At 35.4% G+C, this 19907-nt stretch overlaps 1 protein-coding gene across 13 annotated transcripts in view; it reads right to left on the bottom strand.

The window, feature by feature from the left end:
* Positions 1–19907, bottom strand: part of BIRC6 (baculoviral IAP repeat containing 6) — a 177128-nt gene that overhangs the window by 94194 nt on the left and 63027 nt on the right. For 8 of the 13 annotated variants that reach the window (XM_030499967.1, XM_030499962.1, XM_030499960.1 and 5 more), the window contains exons 31-45: positions 19352–19485; positions 16613–16750; positions 15713–15855; positions 15190–15321; positions 13016–13231; positions 12468–12651; positions 11872–12027; positions 11381–11514; positions 9713–9866; positions 8842–8958; positions 7721–7875; positions 6388–6514; positions 5486–5596; positions 2552–2685; positions 1489–1616 (exon numbers count right to left, since the gene is read on the bottom strand). In XM_030499967.1, the coding sequence (XP_030355827.1) occupies positions 1489–1616; positions 2552–2685; positions 5486–5596; positions 6388–6514; positions 7721–7875; positions 8842–8958; positions 9713–9866; positions 11381–11514; positions 11872–12027; positions 12468–12651; positions 13016–13231; positions 15190–15321; positions 15713–15855; positions 16613–16750; positions 19352–19485 (2163 nt within the window). The remainder of the gene's footprint in view (positions 1–1488; positions 1617–2551; positions 2686–5485; positions 5597–6387; positions 6515–7720; positions 7876–8841; positions 8959–9712; positions 9867–11380; positions 11515–11871; positions 12028–12467; positions 12652–13015; positions 13232–15189; positions 15322–15712; positions 15856–16612; positions 16751–19351; positions 19486–19907) is intronic. The other 5 variants (XM_030499963.1, XM_032920199.1, XM_030499969.1 and 2 more) reach the window with 2 other exon arrangements.

The following is a 19907-nucleotide window of genomic DNA, read 5'->3' as shown; positions in this document are numbered from 1 at the left end:
CAATTGCTTTTACACATATACTGGTGGACTACAAAAGGAACCTTTCAAATCAGTATATTTAAGATAAAACTGGTGCTAATTCTTGAAGTGTTAGTTACTGATTTTTGATATATTTCTCTTTATCTTTTGACATTGATTAATCTTACTATAACTTTTAAAAGTAAATACAGAAGAAAACATTTTATACAAACAGCCCTGAAGAAAATATTTGGCATTTAATTAGTTCTAACACTAAAATACCGCTTTTCTTCACAATCAATCTTATGCTTTGATCAGACATGCTATACTTCAGCAATTACCTGAGGTTTCAGAAATAAACCCTTTTCTGGTGCTTTGCTTCCATTTTATGACATTTCAGGTCACCTTTGATTTGTCTCAAAAAAAAAAAAAAATCTAATACATTTCACAAACTATCCTTTCAGTGCTCTCATTTAGCTTATTTCAAATAGACTATGGCATGAAGAGAAGCATTTGAAGATTCACTTTGAATTAGTGATTTTATTGTATTATGACATTTCTTGTATAAGTGAGTATCAGTGTAACCTGGTAAACACCACTTATCCAATTTAAGTTACTAAAGTAAAATCTCTTCTAGAAGGCCGAAACTGTTTTCTCCATGATTAAAGGATAACACAAAAGCGCCACCTACTGGGAAGCCAGAAACTGAGGAAGCTCATCCCTAATTATATAAAGCTTTTGTCTGGGGATGACCAGAACATCAGTACTAGAAATAAATGATAATTCCTCATGTACTTCGGACCAAACAATTGCCAGATTTTTAGTGTACTACTGTCTACACAGTAGTGTTGTGCCCATCGACCTAGCCTTGAGAAAGCAGAGCTTTTTCTTATAAAAGGCAAGCCATAAGCTCTTATTTCCCCCAGCTAATGGCACTTCTTATCTATACTAGTGGGAAGACTGGTCATCAGTAGGCCCCAGAAGAGTGGGGCAAAGGGTGTTTTCCACTGTTCGGTGAGAAGAGAAACGAAAGACAAAACAATAAATATGCATTTTGCATGAACAGAAGTACACGATCTCGTATTTCATCCTACCACGTTATAAAAGCTATCCGTATGATTTTCACAATCTACGTGTAATTCCTAGAATCGTTCATTAATTCAAGGGTCTCAGAATACTCTTTTTGGAATACGTACACTAATCAACAGTGCCCCTATTTAGGGATTACTTTAACAAGGCCTGTATTGTAGGTCTCTATCAAATCATAAAATCAGTCCAAACAACTGTTCAGTGCTTTTATTCACTGCCCCTCACACAAGGATGGTTGTGTATGGATTCCAGTCGCACCCTTCCACATGCCAGAAGGAGCCCAGATCCTGCTGGTAGTGCTGCAGCAACATCTAAGATCTCCACCCATATGTAACTTGACGGGATGACAAGGAGGGTCATAGACAACTTAGTTGTGATTAATACTCACACAGATTTAAAGACAAACACGCCATGAAAAGAAAAAAAAAAGTTAAGATTTACCTTTCTGTTGAAAGTATATGTATTAATTTCAATAGAAATTCACTGAACATCTGAGGGCAAGTTGAAGAAAGGTGCACTTGTAATCGAGTAAGAAATTCTTGCATAGCTTGCGTCGCTGTTGGCCCAACCTAGTGGGAAAGGCATTTTAGTAAGTTTTATAAGAAACTGAAATGTCTTCAAGAATATTAAGTAGTATCTCACAAGAACATTTTCTAAGAACAGAGAAGTATTATGTAGCTTAACTTACTTTCTGAAAAATTTTACAGGGTTTTCACAGGAGAACTATTCTGTATCAATTTATATTATGTGTTTTTCTATTAGTAACCATGAGTAAAAAGCAAATAATTCAATTCTTTGCCTAAGACTCGTTTTGCAGCTTGAGATTTTCTGTTCAGCAATGCAAACTATGCTTCACACACAATACATTTTTGTGCTGATCTAAACGCTTTTTCACAAACCATGCATTTACATATAAGTGCTTTAAATTAAAGGAATAGAACGATGCTTAAGTTCTGGAAAAGACTGTGATTTCTGGAAAAATTTCTGGAAAATATTGGAAATACCAGGTGTTTTCTGTCTTCTAAACTAATTGTTTCAGAGATTCCTGTCTAATGTTGCATACAATTAAGGTAACCTGGGCAGAAACAGTAACAGGCAGAAAATAAAAGCATAATTTTAAATTCTGGAATTATTAGATACGTAAACTTCATCTTCATTGCCATTTTAATCACAACCTAGTAAGATTTCAGGAAACTAACTGAACTCTCTTACTTTTTTCATGCATGCAACTAAGGAATCCTAACAGGGAACACATTCACTGACATATCACATGGCATTCTCTCCCTGTGTGAAGTCTCCAGGTAGTTGTAAAAACATATGATCACTACGCAGAGTGTATCACCAACACGAACTTGCCTGTGGTTGCTCAGAGCCAACCAAGACTATAACCAAAGAAAAGAAACAAGCCAATGACATACTACATTATGAGTAACACATATTCATGTCAAGTGTACCGAAATCCTATTACGAAGAAGTTTTTTCTCTTATTTTAATTGGTAGTTACCTGTGGACTGTGTTGATTTGTTCCATGAGGATTAGTGCCAGAAAGAAATTTCACTAACACATGAATGAGGTTTGGGTCTGACACCAACAATTGGGCAGTACTTTCCTGAGCTCCAATGGCACTGCTTGGACCAGCTTAAAAATAAAGACATAAAAATTAAATCTGTAATCCTCAGTATTCAGTGTAAATCAAACATTTATACTGCCTATCCCTTGTACTTATTTCATGATGTGTAAATATTTTCAGCAAGATCAGCTACCACTTATCAGATTTACAATTTTGAGTGTAGAGTTTTCCATGAAGTACAGATATAAACCCCCAAAACTGTTCCAACAGTGTTCTAGGCTTGCTAAGGCAGTACTCCTGAAAGTAGAGCTTCCTTTTGTAGAAGCAATATATACATTTTGATCTGTTTGTCTTTGCTAGTCAAACACTTTAATAAGGCTTAAATGCATCCGTTAGTTTGCCAGACAGACACTATTTGTTCTATTAACCTGTAAACAATCAAGATACTTTTGTCCTTGGCACATTCAGAGACTTACTATCATTGACTAAAAACTGTAGGGAGCTTAAGAGATAAGAACTCTGAGAACCAGAATTAGAATTAAAATACACCCTTCAATGATCAAACAAATGAGCCTTATTAAATGTGAAGTCTTACTCATTCAATAGTGGAACACTGAATCAATTCAAAACACAACTTGAAAAAAAGCATAACTACCTACTGAATAAAAATACATATTCTTATAATATCACACTTCTCTTAATGAAGTTACAGGTTACTGCTGAAGATGTAATCTCTTTCAGACTATCTCATCATATATAAAAGATTAAATCAAGAGGAAATGATGCTCTGGTATGAGAGCTTGGCTGGCATCCCTTCACATCCCTTCACATCCCAAGATAAGATTCTTAATTAGGGAAGCTGTTGAAAGAACCAAATCATGAACTACTTACTAGTCACTCTGTTTATCAGAATCTTCATCATTCACAATACTTTCCTTAAACTACGGGGCGTTAAACTAATGATCCCTACTAGGAGTGAAACATCTCTGTCAAAACCAGAATTAAACCCTGATTGCTTCCATCTCAGTTGAAAAGCTTTCAGAGAAATGAAATAAAAATAGCATTTGAAAGACACTTGCTATAGGAGAAATCCTTATAAGATGGAATGAGAAGATAATTCAAAGTAAGTTTTCCCTTAACAAATACCATTTTATTCTCAAACTATAAACAGATTTCTTACTTTAGATAAATGCAGAAAACTAATGCTGAAAGTATATCTTGTAAAACAATACAAACCATTTTGCATTGATTTGTCAACATTTGTGGTGGAACAAGACTATATAACTATGACTGATGGCACGGCAATAGCTGGGGTTGAATACAAGCAAGAAAGCATCCCACAGCATTCCAGTTCTGCTGTATTATAGACAATAAGCCTGCTCTAGTTTACATTTGATATTGGAAAAGTTGGAGAGGTTAAGTGTTGTTTGGGTGAGGGACAAGTCTTTAGAAAGCAAGCACACAATTTCACAGGTTCTTGAAAAGAAAACCCAAACATTTCAGAACAAAGCAGCCTTCCAATTGCAGGCTGTGCCTTGGAAACACCAGTCTGAATGAACTTATCAATTTATTTTCCCCTGCTGAATCTCTACCCCTGAGCATTTATTGAAGTAAAACATATAATACACTGATGTTCCCTCTAAGGAAGTAAGGTATGTAGGTTGTTGTTGGGGAGGGTTTTTTGGTTTTGGCGGGTGTTCCTGAGTATATCAAGATACAAGTTAAAAATGAAAATGACACTCAGGTCACTAAGAACATGGCAAGCTCTAGCTCTTGCATGTATACTCAGACCTGTTACGTTAATACCTTTTGTGTTCTAGGTTTTTTTTTAATTTTAAGTTCCTTGTAAGCTATTTTGAAATTTAAGACAAATCACTACCACTAAAAATACATTCAGCTGCAGCTGACAACTAATCAAAATGAGAAGTTAATCTGAATTTGCTTGTTCTGGTTTTTATAGTTTCCTGTAACTTGTCATCGTTTCAATGTAACTGCATCATTCGAACTTTGTGTACGACTTCAGTTTTGAACTAGATGTCACTTGAGCTTGTCCAAAAGTACCAAGTATCCAAATTAATTTTAAAATATATGGACAAAACTTCCTATGTTATTTTCATATTTTATATTTAACAGCTAAAAATATCACTACAAAATAAAGTCTCCCCCTTTTTTTACTACATTATATTTATGTTATGTAGCCTAACAGGTTTTGTTTGGCATACTAACTCAGTTTTCAGGATGCATCTACATCATCTGCTCTGTCAGGTAGTGTTTATGTTCAAAACACTGCTCTCAAACAGTATTTCCAGTGATAACAATAACATAAGCAAAGGGCATGTGAGGAGAACATGATTAGTTCTTGCTCAAGGAACAGATGAGTAAATGCACTGTGAGAACAATTTGACAGATGACAGCTGTTTCCTTGAGAGCAACTGTAGCTCTGAGAAGTTTTTCTAGCCACGTATCATTATCATTGTAGATTTGCTTCTACCCACTTTCCTTTACATGACATTAAATGAATCTAGATGTCACCCATCAAATACTGATTTTAAACACCATCCTTGTAAAATTTGTCCCTGGATCATGTAACCAATTAAGGCCATTCTGAAAAGAAATGGCAAGGGTACTGAGTTAATCCCTGAAAAATATCTTGCACTCCTCAGGTATGAATTTCTGAAGCACAGAAGTTCAGAAAGTACTTTATCAGCAAGTAATGGCATAATGAAATAAGATTTTCTGACCATGAACTGACCTGCCCTAGACAGTGGTTACTCAAAATCCTAGCATAGGACAGTTCCCAAAAAGAATCTGCCCTACACTCCAAGGGTGAGGAGGAGAGAGAAGGGAAGAGAGCAGGACAAAACTTACCATTAAGCTGCATATTTGTCATGAGAGTTAGGCTATGAAGCACAAGGCACCATGTTCGGAGTAAGGTATTAGGATACCATGCCAGAACTGACAGGAAGCTAGTTACTGAAGCTGTCAAGAAAAACATGTTTTTCAAGCTTTAATCTTCAGGGTATTACTATAAATCTCTTATTTTTACTGTAAGATGCTACGTTTATTATTATTGTTACTGCTGTTGTATTTACTTTGTTTCATCAACTACTGTTCCAAGAAGTTAGGAAAAGAAGCCTCACGAACACCTCACGGACACTGTCCCACAGAACTTCCTACAGTACCCACACCTTGACATCTCAGAGCAAATGAAGCAAAGAAACTGGATCCAAAATGCTCTCACAGAAGTCAATGTAACAGGTTCATTATAGCAGGCATTAATGTTTTGAACTATAACCAGAGGATACCACAGATTTTCTAAACTATACGGTATAACATATTATAGAAAAAAACAAATTCTACATGTCTTTGTACTACCATGGTAGTTTGATACCAGAAAGTAATAGGGTTTCCCACCCCCTCTAACCTGTTTGATAATAGTCAGGGAAGCACATACAGGTGCACAGTTCACCTTAGACTAAGAAGTGTATTTTAAAAATCTCTCCTCAGTGTAATGATGAAGTTAAACCCCACAAATTTTACACTTTAATTTCTGAAGAGATTATGCAAATTCAATGAATCATCTCTCAGTTACAACTAGCTACACATTTTTCATGTTAAGAAGATAATGAGCCCAAGGGTTCTTTAATAAGAACACAGAAATTAACCTAACACTGATCTTATCAAGAATATTTACTGTAAAAATTGACTACTTAAAAAAATCTTATCTTACAGTTCCTAAAAATTAACTTCCCATGTTTAATGTATTTTACCTTGGTTCAAGGAAATGACAGGTATTCGGTTAGCATTATAAAGGAAAATATCAGCGCCAGTATCTTTACTTCCAGAGGAGCTGGAATTCAGGCTTAATGTGAGCCATAACTGTAAAAGGGATTCAAGCTGAAAAGAAAAAAAAAAAAAAAAAAAAAAAAAAAAAGGGGGAAAACCATGATCAGACCAAAATAACACTCTGGAATTCCAGGAAAACACGCAAAACGTTATCTGTTTTGATTTCAAAAGCCTTATCTACCTTCTCAACTGCTACTGTTTCACTGATAACACACATACACTCTCTCCTTTACTGGATTTGAAGATTCTTATAAACATAGTATTTAAGGCAAATTCAGCATAACTAGCAAATATTTCTGCTATGTTTCTGTAATTGATTTCTTCTAAATACAGTTAAGTTTCTCTTAAGAAGTTTATTCAAACTTACGTTAAAAAAAAAAAAGCAGCTTTACAGACATTTCTGAGCAGCGTCTATCAAAACCTTATACTTGTAACCTTGGTTTGCATGTAAGCTTTTGGAGTATCTCAATATAGTCAAACAATGTTTACCAGTCAACCAAAATTATTCAAAAGGCCAAATTAATTACTGGGAAACCTCTTTTACTATCAGAGACACACTGATGCTCACTCTGAAAAACTCCCTTGAGGAAAATAACTACACAGATATTCTGGGCAAACATTAAGGTCTGTTACACCACAAACGGTATTTTGGATGACATTTCAAGAACTACTGAGGGATGGGTCAGCCACCCAACTAAAATATGAACACAGGTGGGCAGGCACCTCATCACTCTTATATAGTACACATGGTGTTCCTCTGTATGTATCAAAAAAGTGTTGCTAAACCAATGACTTTTCAAAAGACACACTTTTAACATTTAGGATTATTGAATAATTCAGGTTCAAAGGGATCTCTGAAGGTTATCCAAGCCAATCTTTTGCTCAAAGAAGGTCCAAAGAAGACAGCAGACTGGGTTGCTCAGGGTTTATCCAGCTGGGTTTTAAAAATGTCCACAGATGGGAGACTGAATACTAAGTGAAAATCTTCACTAATAAGCTAACGATTATGTTTCAGTGAACCTACAAACTTACTTTCACTGTAACAAGAAATGTCCTATTTAATAAAAACTTTCAGCAGCTTGTCTATTACAAGTACCAATATTGTTATTGGTACTGTTCTCCTTGTCAGCTTCATAAGCAATAAAGCACATAACGCAACAGGTTACTTGAATCCTAAGTACTAATAAGTATAGGAAAACAACTTTCTAATTTAGAGAGAAATACTATTAAAACATATCAAAGTTCATAATTCTATACCTGAACATGGTGGACTTGTAGCATGGAAAAGAGTTTGTTGAAGCATGCACTCAGCATAGGTATAGATGACAACTGTACAATCAACTGGGCATTCTGGTTAGCAGCATGTAATCCTCTTAGCAATGAATCATCTGTTCCACTAGGAGACTGGGTTACTAAAAAACAAAACAAGAAGTACCATCCTCCCATGAACTATTTTGTAAGAGTTCCTAAAAGTAATTTCATATTTATTTCCTTGCATTTTATACTTAAAGGAAAGACACTCATAATTTACATGAACATCTTCAATGTAGTTGGACTACTGACTACCATACTGTGAAAGGCATACTTGAATATCAGACATCTTCATTTTCACAAAAACTGCTTGAAAGTGACCCTACACAAATACATTTCCACAGTTCTTGCTAAACATGTATTACCAGAGTGTCTTGGTAACACAATGTTAAGACAAACAATTGTGAGATCTCTTCCATGCATTATGGTAAAACCATTGCAATCAATAATAAACTTCCAGAGAATAAGGGCTGAGGATGTCACTAAATCTATTCCATTACCAGATATTCAACTAATGACTGCATGTATATTAAGGTACTCAGACAGCTACAAAGAAGCACATCTTAACAAGACAGGCAGTGCATCTCACTGAAAATAATGTTCAGAAGCAAACTGGCATCACAAGTGCTTTTATAACATAAAGCTTACTGAACAGCTGAGTTTAAAACTGTATTAAAATATTTTCACTTTCATCATTGAGCAGGCGAAACTGTCAAGTGCAAAGCAGCTTTCAAACAGCTGAAACATCACAATAAATGCAAGTCCACAAAAACAGGAAACTTAATGTTCACTTGCACGACATCAGAAAATGAAAACAATTCCTCCACTGTAGCGCAATGTACTTTCAAAGAAATCTGCATATTTGACCAGTTTCACAAAATGTTTTAAATATATGTACACACAAAAATCTGAATTAAAAAAATATCTCTAAAGCTCAGCCTAACAAGAAAATTCAAGCAAAATATAACTTTTTCCAAGGGGCTGAGTGACTGTAGAAAAAATTAGTTGCAAGTTTCAAAGCATCATGGTTATTATGTGAAGAGAATGATTTGACAACATGTAGTTACATGTAGGAGATGTGTTTGTTAATGCTTGTAGAATGGAATCAGCCTCCAGGGTGGACATCATTTTCAGCATCAGCTCAGCCTGCTGTTCAAGTCCAACTTCTAGACGTGCATCTAAAGCTACACAAGGCAACAAACAGGGTAAAACTGAATTATATCAGAGACATATATAATCAGTTACTTTAACTTCCTGTGCAAGCAATGTAGCTATACAGTACACATTAAACTGAAAAAACCCCACAGAATTGCTAATAGGAAGATTCACTTTTACATGTAACAGAAGCAGAACGTAGAAACTTATACTCTGAACTGAACATAAGATTCTTATAGGTATAAAATATATAATTAATAAAATACTAAATTTCTGTGATGCACACATATATTTCTTTTCACTGTCACTATAATAAACATATGCACATTAAGTAATGTGTGATAAGCCTGTTTTTCCTAAGGTAACAGCTCTCAACAAAGAACTAAAAAGCTGGTTTTCCCCAGCGTGGAAAGGGAAAGATCTATCAACTCCAAATTCAACAAGTGTGCCACCTCGTTCTTTAGGGTAGAGCCAATTATCCAAACTATCAGCTAACTAGAAAAGAGCTTCCAAAATTTCCTAAGAAAACAGGGAAGATTAAAACCTGCCTATAAGTGTGTGTTCGAAAATGTTAGAAAATGAGATTTTCTGCTATATTAGGCTGATTTAAATGTAAACTTCATATAATATTTTCACAGTTACCACAGAAAAACTGTGGCATATAGAAAAGTTACTTCTTTCCACTTAATGCACATAGGTTGATTACATCATTTGATATGCAGAAGTGTCAAATACCGTATCTCAGAAAAGGAACCCTGAACAGAACTTTAGTTCATTCCTTACCTTGAGAGACTGATACGCTCACAGTTTGTGATCCATTTTTCTCTGTAGTTACCGGTGGTTTTGCAACTGGAATTCCAACGCCTCCAATGTAAGGATTGTAATTGTAGGTGCCATAATCGGCACCCCAGTAATCGTACCAGGTGCTGCTTATAGGCTTAAAAACCAAAACAACAAAGAAAAAAAATAAACAGCAACTCTTTAGACTGCCCAAGTAAAAGAATAAAATGTGTAATGACTAACAACAAACACTCAAGTTACAAAAAACTAAAACCAGAAGATTGGATACAATGGCTTTAAAAAATTTTGTTTCCATTTTTATTGCAGTATAAGCTACTGAATCTTTAGTGATTGTCAAAATCCAACAATGCAGTTAGCTATCTGAAAGATTAAAGAAGCCAATTATCATCAGTTTTTATTCTCACATTTGTACCATACTGTAAATTTGGAAGTGAAGACACAGATATTTGGAGAAGTTATCTAAGACAGAATACTATAGCATCAACTGTACTATTAAAGTAGCTTGAAGCCTCAGTGAGGCTCAGAGATTATTTGTATTGAGGTCTGCAAGAGAAAGAATTGAATAATCTCTACTCAAATGTCAATTCAAGACACTGAGAAAGCATCTGGATCACAAAACCAAGAAAAGTCATGTAACACTGCACGAAGGTAATTTGTGTATGCTTGTCTTTTTAATGGCAAGATCCAATATCAGCTGTAATAAGATCATGAAGATATGTGTGGAGGAAGTGGACTAAGGAGTACTACCACATGAAAAGATAGAATAAAGGAAGGAAACATCAGTAAGACAAAAATTAAGCAAAAGTGGAATTTTTGGTAGGGTGAGATTTAAAGAAAACCTTTACATGATAGGTAAACAGTGGAAGGACATATGAAGGAATACAGCAAAAAAAAATTGTGCTGTCTGAGCAAATGGTGAGAAAAATAATTTAGGTTAATTCAAATGAGGCTGAAGATGTAAGTCAATATTGAGAGGAATGGGAAAACTCCAAATGAGAGTGTCATACTTACGGACAAAGAAAAGAAACTCAACATTTTTATTATGAACAGCTGTGTTTCTTTACAACCAAATTTTTTTTTTAAATATACCTTGACAATATACTATTACATCTAAATGCAATTCTACTACCTCTGATACGTTTAGTACATTAGAATATAAAAGCACTTAATTTCCTTGTTCCATAGTGAAATAAGTTTTGAAGTCAGCTGCTTCATGTCATAGTCTGAAGCTGGTCTGCACACTAGTTACTGCTGACTTATTTTTTTAGACACAATACTAGCAGTATTAACTCTTAAGAACAATAGCAGTCTATTCTTAGGGAAAAAAAAAGGGGGGAAAAGAAGAAATCTTATTTTTCTATCATGCTTTTGTTGCTTTTAACATGTAATGAAGTATGAGTAACCTCAGAAGCTCTTGTTTATGTAGGTATCTTCATGCAAAAGCAAAACAGTTTGTAGTCAACTGAGATATGACTACATGTGAGATGTGAACACAATCTTGACATTCTTTCCTGTCATTCTACATTAAACCTTTGTAAAAGGCTAAAAGAAGGTCTAAGACATCAAATATCACTAACGAAGAAGTGTAAGGAGAAAGGATTTTACTATTTCCCATATAAAGGTTATCCTGAAAACGCAGGTGTATCATACCTTAAAGACTTTGGCTGCAAGAGGATCTTTCTCTAAATCAATATCCAAAGGATCAATATCAACTTCCATCAAGTCTTGCAGTAATTCAAGATCAATGTCCTTATCTTTTTCCAAAGATGACAGAGGTGGAGCACCTTTGAATGATTAAAAGAGGATTAATATTACCAAGTACAAATTATAAAAAAATATGTATGATACACTTAACAGATAATTTTAAGGCTTTTAATATTACAGCTCTTAGTGGAAAATGTGAATGAATGCAATCAAGTTGTCTTTTTTAAGTAATCAGAAATATAACTATTTTTTCCTGATTAGATGTAAAATTAAGTTGAATTGCTCACAGTCTACCTATATTTTCAGAAACCTATTACCCTATCACCAAAAATCCTTTACTGATATTTTGATAAATGAATAACAGCAAAGTTTGATTTTTTTTCCCCCCCCACTTTTTCCAGTATACATATATACATCAAGATCATGGAATAATATACCTGTGATGTCATGTGTCAAAGGCTCATCTATTGTCTCCACTAACTGAACTGCGGACTGCTGGAGAGAGTCATCAGAATCCCCAGCGGAAGCTCCACCATCTTCTCCCAAAGCACTTTCTTCCATAGCTTCAGCTGCTATAGGTGCCAACAACTCTCCTATTAGATTAAGCAGACAACCAATTTCAGTTACAAATAAACACCACAGCCAACACCACAGTCTAGGCCAACATTCTGTTTTTCTTCATCTAAGTTCTCTAAGGGCTACTTCTTCAAGCAGAGGAGTTCCGAATAATTTTCAAATAATCAGGCTCTTACAAACATTAATTTTGCAATGCACAAGTTACCAATTCAGGATTGATGGTAACTGTAATTTTAAATTGTATTCTTTACACACTAACCTCAATATTACGGTGGTTTTTCTTTGGTTTCGGTTGTTGTTTGGGTTGGGGGTTTTTTGGTTTTTTGTTTTGTTTTTTTTTTTACTATCTTAATAGTGTCAGCAGATTCTAACATAATAATAAAAACCCCTAAAAACATTAAAGGAAGAAAGATTCAAGTGTAATGTGCATTCCGAAAAGTATAAACATAAACCAAACCTGCTAGAATATCCTGAAGCATACAAGTCAGAGAATACTGAGCCCATGCTCCTCCCCAAGAGATGTCTCCTCTGTTAAAGTCAGTTCCAACAAGAAGCAGCAATAATCTTTCCAACTGAGTCTCATTTACAATCTCACATAAATGAATTGTTGGTCTTGTAGCATTGGCAATTCTAGCAAGAACCTGTAAGTAAAAGGAATATATGCCTATTCATATTTGACAGTGAAAACATGTAGCAGCTTTAATTTTTATGATTATCTTTTGCTTAAAGCAAACTAAGTATTTTTACTAGCTTAAATTTCAGAATTTTACAAGTGTACTTATATGAAAATATTTTTAAGTTACTACTTCTATGCAATTTTGAAGCCATCATATTTTAAGTTACACAAAAAGTGACAGATCAGAAGAACAACCTCACCAGAAGTTATTAGAAATCTTACTGCTGCAGCTAATTTTTACCATCAAGCCTGCAAACAAACAGTAATAGAAGGCTAACGTAATGCAGTCTCCATTGCAACTACAAAGTGATGTTCCATAGTCTGTTTACCTTACAAACAAACAGAAGTAAATCTGCATGACAAGTAAAGTCCATGGACAAGAGAAAGAGTGCCAGCTTCTGCACTACTGAAATGCAACGTTCATGTGCCAATGTAAATGGAAGTGGTTCAATTTCTGGAGTTTCCTTTGTGGTTGATACTTCTGTATCTAAAGTAGAACGAGGCCATTCTGCAGTCCGACGTAGGCGTATTAAGTCCTTGAAGTGCTGCAGAAATAAAATTTGAAAAAACAGTTACATTTTAAAACTAAGCTCTAAATCTTCTCCCAGTGAAAATCTGAGGCAGTAATAACAGTAACTGTAAAACTCTTTTAAAAAAGAGAGGGAGAGCCTAAAAATAAATGAGAATCTGGAATGGAATTAAAGCTTTACTGGCAGAAGTTTGTTTTGGCAGCACATTATCTCAGCTGACAGTCTCATACAGAATCCAGTTCAGGACAAATGCCAATTAAGCCTTTACCTTTGACATAAAACATATCGAGAATATGTATTTTAAAAGTTTGTTTCTAATTTCCACACCTGCACATAAAGCTATGGTTACCATGAAGCAAACTGCACATAAAAAAATGGTAATCTGGATATTTACCCTTCTAAGAATGCTGACTTCTCAGTTCTTCACATTAGATAAATCACTGATAATTTCTAACTTTCTTAATACTTCCAGGGTACAAAGTGTCCATTAGCCACCATAAACTGAACTAGTCTGATACTTGATCAGGCTCTAAACTACAATCTTTTTGACAGAGGGCCTATGAATTTAACAGAGGAAAGAAGGTGCTTTGATTAATCCTCCCATCCACCAAGGGCACACATTTAGCAGCTAAGTTCATTCTGTAAGCTACACAAGCAGTGTAAAATCATTACAAATGACTTGTAATCTCACTTAAGTAGTGAGTCTACTGAAGTAGAACAAAGAAAGAACTATTTACTAAAACAAAGGTTTCAGCTTTCTCCTAAATGCAATAAATATTTTAAGTTACTCACTTGTCGTAACTGAAAGTGATTAGTAGGCAAAATAGTAACAAATGCATGAAATGCAACTATCAAATAATACCAAGACTAGATGTTAAGATAGTGTAAGGGAAAACTCTTTAGTTCAACATGCTTTTTTGATGCAAAATGGCTGCTATAAAGTGAAACTTCAATAGCTGGACAGCATTATTTCAGCCAGTGACTTATTTAAAGATGTTTCAAGCGGGCCACCTTCCTATAATCTGCTGGAATAAAGCAGAAGATAGTGCAGGAAAGAACAGCTCATGACAAGCAAAGTTAGTGAAAACTTAGGGCTTTATTTTTATGCCGGTGTTTAAATTTTGCTGTTGGGGGATTTTTGTGTTTGTTTTGTTTTATTTTTTATAATTACTGGAAGTTCTAAGATTTCCCTTTAGATTGCCTGTAAGATCCAACATTCCATAATCTCTTTCCGCAGGCCTACTTTCAGTCATCCTAACAGACATCAGCAATTCTGGAACTAGAGATTAAATATTTAAAGAGATACCTAAGTTTGGTAGCTAGAAAGGTTTACACCTTTTTTTTTTTTTTTTTTTTTGGTATTCCCTGCAACGTTTATGTTACCATCTCCAGAAATCCCTAAATTTCAGCACTTCATCTCATAATCAAAGTAACTCTTTAACTACCACATCCTCTCTCAGTATCTGGGGCTTACTGCAAGACGCCACAACTTGCGTGATAAGTAGTTTTAGGGAGCTAAGAAGCTTCTGAGAAAGCTCAGAAAGCATTCTCAAAAGTCATATTCATTAGTTTGGGGAGACAGTCACTGGCATAATTATTTTCCGATTACTCAACCAGGAGATAATCCAGAAGAATATTATGCATAAAAGTCAGCCATATAAAATATTATTTTACGTGTCTATTGATATATGTTATCCAAAGTTTAAAGATAAGACTGGCATTTCTGAAATGACAAGATTATTGGTAATTTTTCGCCATGACTACCTACAAAACCTCTGTAGAAGGATAAACTGTATTTCACAGTGCAAGAAATGTCCAGATGGCTGCTGTTTTCAGCATCAGAATATACCTGATAACAGCTGTGATGAAGCAACTGTTTAAAATAAGGTCAACGAAGGACAAAAATGACTTTGCAGGAACAGGTCTTTTCACACAAAGGACAGGAAGTCAGTTACAATTTCAGAGCATCATACCTTTGAAGTAGCCTGCTTTAGTTTTGCCTGTTCTACTAAAAGTTTGTATGATGATCCTTTGTTGCTTTGTATTTTCTCTTTTTCCATCTGTTCCACCAAAGCCTTCTGTTTTGCTTTTAATAAGTTAAGTTGCTAAAAGAAAATGTTAATAGGAAAAAATGAAAATTTAAGCAATAAGATGTTAAAAGGATCAGTATGTTCACATGATAGCAATCTTCAGTTCAAATTGTAACTTGATCTCTTACAACACTTTTAAATTACAGCCTAGGTGCTTGCACTCAGGTGCACCCAGATCTATCTAGAAAGTCCAATTTATTGTCCAATATGAGCCACAGAGTGCAACAATACATTCCAACATCAGTTCTTCCAGCAGACCCCATGCCCCATGGTTTGAGACACATGTCAAAGAAGTTAGGCAGCCTTTAGCTACAGAACCAGACCTATGCAAAAGCAAGGCTGAATGAGTCCCAGGGCCAAAGCTGTTCAAAGAAATAAGATACACATGTGTGAAAATAGCTGCTACCATGCTGGAAGTCACCTGTTTATGATGCACAAGCTGTTTTCTGATCTTTCGGGAATACAGTCTATCTAGGCTACTGTTGCCTTTAGTAGATCTGCTCAGACTCTGAGTGTGAAGGCTATTATTTATAAAACTCCACTGGTTTCCTAATGGAAATAGAAAAAAGAAAGATCCGTCTTATTAAACTTGGCTTAACACCAAAGAAAAGCATTTACATTGCAGCAATGGTTACATTTTTACATGGTTGCATTTACACTGCAGCATGTCCATACACTAAATACTAAAGAAACAAGCAAAATGTAACTCTTGGAGTGTTATGCAATTATCACCACTGATGGTAATATTTTTGTGTTATTTTAAAATCCAGTGTTACCATTTTGTTTTCACTATTTTTAAAACATATAAGGGGTTAAAAGCAAGACTGTCATAACTAAAAATACCCAAACAGCTTCCATAACACAAAAGCTTTATAGTTTTCATCTTTAGTAAAGAGGTTCAAAGAAAACCACAGCTGATCCACTTTGATAATAACAAAAATAAAGCAAACAAAAAATGCATGGATACAAACACCATGGCCAATACGAAAGCAGTTATGAAGTCATACTTTCTCACAATACAAACTATCTCAACATGGTGTAATTTAAGTTGATGCATGATGGAGTCACAGGATAATATACAAGCATTTTACAACCTAAAATCAATTGTTGTATTTTTCACTTAAAAAATGAAAGAGATGATGTTTCTAAGGAGAAGGGGGAAGCAAACAACAGTGCAAATAAAATGATCACAATATCCATTTTTAAAATCTCATTTTTCATGCGAATTGAAAATATGTTTTAAGTATATGCACAGCTCCCAAACCAACACCCACAGAAGCAAGTTTTGATAGTAAGTATTAAATACCTGTCAAAAATCGCTCCCTCTCTTTTCCATTCAGAGGTTTCTTGGCTGTGGCTGCTTCATCTTCAACAGTAGCTACGTAATCCAGTAGCCTGGACACCAGCATTACAACCCAGCTGATCATGGGAATGTCTAAAACTCCTTCAAAATAAATAAGATTTTAGTGTCTTTATAAAAGTTTTGAAGCCATAACAAACTATTTTTAAAGAAACCACAAAAAGCATTCGATGGCATACATTTCACTAGGCCACAAAGATTCCACTCCCTTTTTCTAATTTTAATGAGGATATGAGTCTGAGCACTCATAAATGAGAGAAGAAATCAAACATTCAGTATAGAACTTCAGTATAGAACTCAGGTGCAAGAGAAAATGTCACAGTTCTCTTAGTTTGATGAAGTCAGAAGTCAAAAGCTTCACCTCTACTGTTAAAGCTAAAAATTAAGTACCATTTAAAAAATAAAAATAACCAAAAATTGCATATCTATATTTCCTAAATAATAAATGCAGAATGACAGCTGCTTGCATTAAGACACATAAACTAGATGTCTGAAGTTCCATAGTGTGAAATTCTTCCACCAACCAGGTCTCCAACAAGACAGTTATAACCATGCACCCAAATACCTTTATTTTTACTCCTTTGTTAGTGTATTTTCATGTAGCTATTTGATTAAGATGTGGGAAAGCCAGTACTGAATCTAAACTAGATAAAATCATGCTGGCGGCACTAAGGACTGGCTATTGCCTATTTCAGTTTCACACATTAAATGCAGTATTTTTTGTACAGGCAGAAAAAAAACCCCCTACATCATCTTGCATATCATGCAAGAAAAATCTTTGTGTGCAAATCTAAATGAACAGTTCTAAAGTGAACTCATGAGGGTTCAATAAAGACCAGAAACCTACAATTAATGACCACTTACTCACAGCCATTATGCAAATGGCATACTTGTACATCACGTCAACACACTAACGTCATCAGTACTAGAGCTTACACACAGATTTTCAAATCTGTGCACTGTGCTGAGAGCCACATTTAACTACACTACACTTTTCATTCACTGACCTCAAAAAAACCCTTTAATTAACTCAAACTACTGTTAATTCCAGACCAAACAAGAGAACTAAGGAACAGAAATGCCTTGTCCAAAATCACATGTAGCTGCTGTCAGCCCAAGCAATAGGATACAGGCCCTGACTTAATTCCAGTTTCCTGTCCACAATGGCAGAAAGCAGCCCACCCCAAGCAGGCAGCGAAACAGGAGGCCTCTCCATAACAGGACCTGAACAGGAACTGCAGACTAAATTGCAAGAATAAAAACGAGCAGAACTGCTGAGTGCTACACACTTTTTAGGTTGGCAGAAAAACAAAAAAAAGGAGGGAGGCCTGCTGCAGGGTGAAGTATATACCCTTTCATACTTCTGGCTAAATAAGTGCATTTCTTTCCTTTTTCTCTCTTAAATAAGTAAATAAATAGAAATTTTCAGTTTCTCTCCCTCCCTCCAAGTGTCTTTTGCTTACTCCTTCCAAGTGTCTTTTACTGACTCTGCTTCAAAGTTTACAACTTCTCTCTACCCACAACACTCACCTCTTGCTCTGATTGTCCTTTTCTTTTCTGACTTTTTCCCCATTAAGTTTTCCCCCTTTGCCCCTCAGTTATTCACGACAGCTCTCAAGAAGCGATTTCTTCTGCCGCACCTGATGCTTCTACTACACATAATAATGCCCTAGTACTCACCTGTACTGTCCAGGAGGAAGGAAGCTGGATGACCAGCAAATAAAGCTCTGAAGTATCAGTTATTTCTGCTTCCTAAAGTCCTCCATGAGGACAACTAGTAAGGCAAGAGCTATGAAAGGAATTGGCAGCTGTGGGGAGAGTGCAAAGAGAGGTAGAGGAGATGTAAGCTTGGGTTTGCCTCAAACTAGTTAGAGACTACAGCAGGATATGGCCATGATAAAGTACAAGGTAGGCCAATGGGAAGCAATAGCACAGCTTCTGACACCAACTGTAGGCTTGTTCACATCAGGAGACAAGGTAAAAAGTAAGGAGAATCTCAGTTGGCATTTACCAACTTCACAAGGCTAAGAATTCCCGACAACCTATCTTCTACAATGCTCTGCTACATGTACATAACAAATGAAGTAGCCTAGAGTCTGACGTTTTCAAAAGCAAGCATTTTCTTCAACCTCAGGGTGGTTAAGAAAACACTCAAAGAAAATCAAGTTGGGAGAATTTAATTTCAGTATTTTTTTTTTAAGGTAAAAAGTAAGTTCCTTGTGATTACAAAAAACCCATGCAGTTTGCAGAAACCTCGCAGATACACCTAACAAACTTGTCTTCATAACCACATTTCACCTCAAAAGCTTGACACTTAGAAAGGATCTCTAGAGCAGAAACAGGCACTTCTTCCCAAAATGCTAAGTTCCAAAGTTATTCACTAAAGCGCCTAGAGCTGTTTACACACTGGATATTCCCCCAACTTGGTTAAAACTTTAAAGCTTCCTAGCTGAACTAAAAGCAACCAAATAGACTTTGCTCAGGTTTAAGTGGGGACGAGGGGAAGAATATCTTTTAGCATCTAAAGAACAAGAAGTTTCAGCACATTTTTAAAGACAACTGTGTTTTGGAAATATAGTAACCAAGAAATTTCTTCTTTTAATATACCAAAAATTGTGAGCTAGTCTCTCAATTTTCTAGCTTATAATGAATATGAAAATATACGTTCCCAAATTAGAGGGCTACCTTCAGTTCTTCTGTGCACAGGTAAATGAGGTTGCAGTGGTGACAGCAGGTTATCCAGGAGATTAAGTAAACTTTCTAAAACACCACTGTTGCTAAGCGATCTTTGGCCAATGCAAGAAAGCAACATGAAGACCCTAAAAATAAAATTTACATATTTAAGATTTTATTTCTTTTTCAGATCCAGTAATATCCTGAAACACCCCTTACAGAACTATATTCCCCTAGGCTTTCATCTGAGACACAAACAGATTGCTACCGAAAGCAGTACTATGGACCCAGCAATTGAACTGGATTTCATGTTCTATTGTTGAAAGGATAATGCAGTGTTTTAGGGTGAACATCTTCTCTTTCATCCTCAAGAGGGCAGCAGAGCATTCCACTTCCTACATCTGACACGAGCTCTCATCCGCTTTATTTCCTATTAGATATGACATACTGAATAACAGGGATAGAGAAGAAAATCCATGTAGTCTTATATCCTTGAATTAATTAATTTCAAAAAATAATGAAGATATAAATACTGCTGTACAAATACGGCAGAAGGCCACAGAACAGC

The sequence above is a fragment of the Strigops habroptila genome, chromosome 10, assembly GCF_004027225.2.
Source record: "Strigops habroptila isolate Jane chromosome 10, bStrHab1.2.pri, whole genome shotgun sequence".
Lineage (NCBI taxonomy): Eukaryota > Metazoa > Chordata > Aves > Psittaciformes > Psittacidae > Strigops > Strigops habroptila.
Note: the sequence above shows the minus strand (reverse complement) of the source record. Positions and strands in the feature narration are given on the sequence as shown.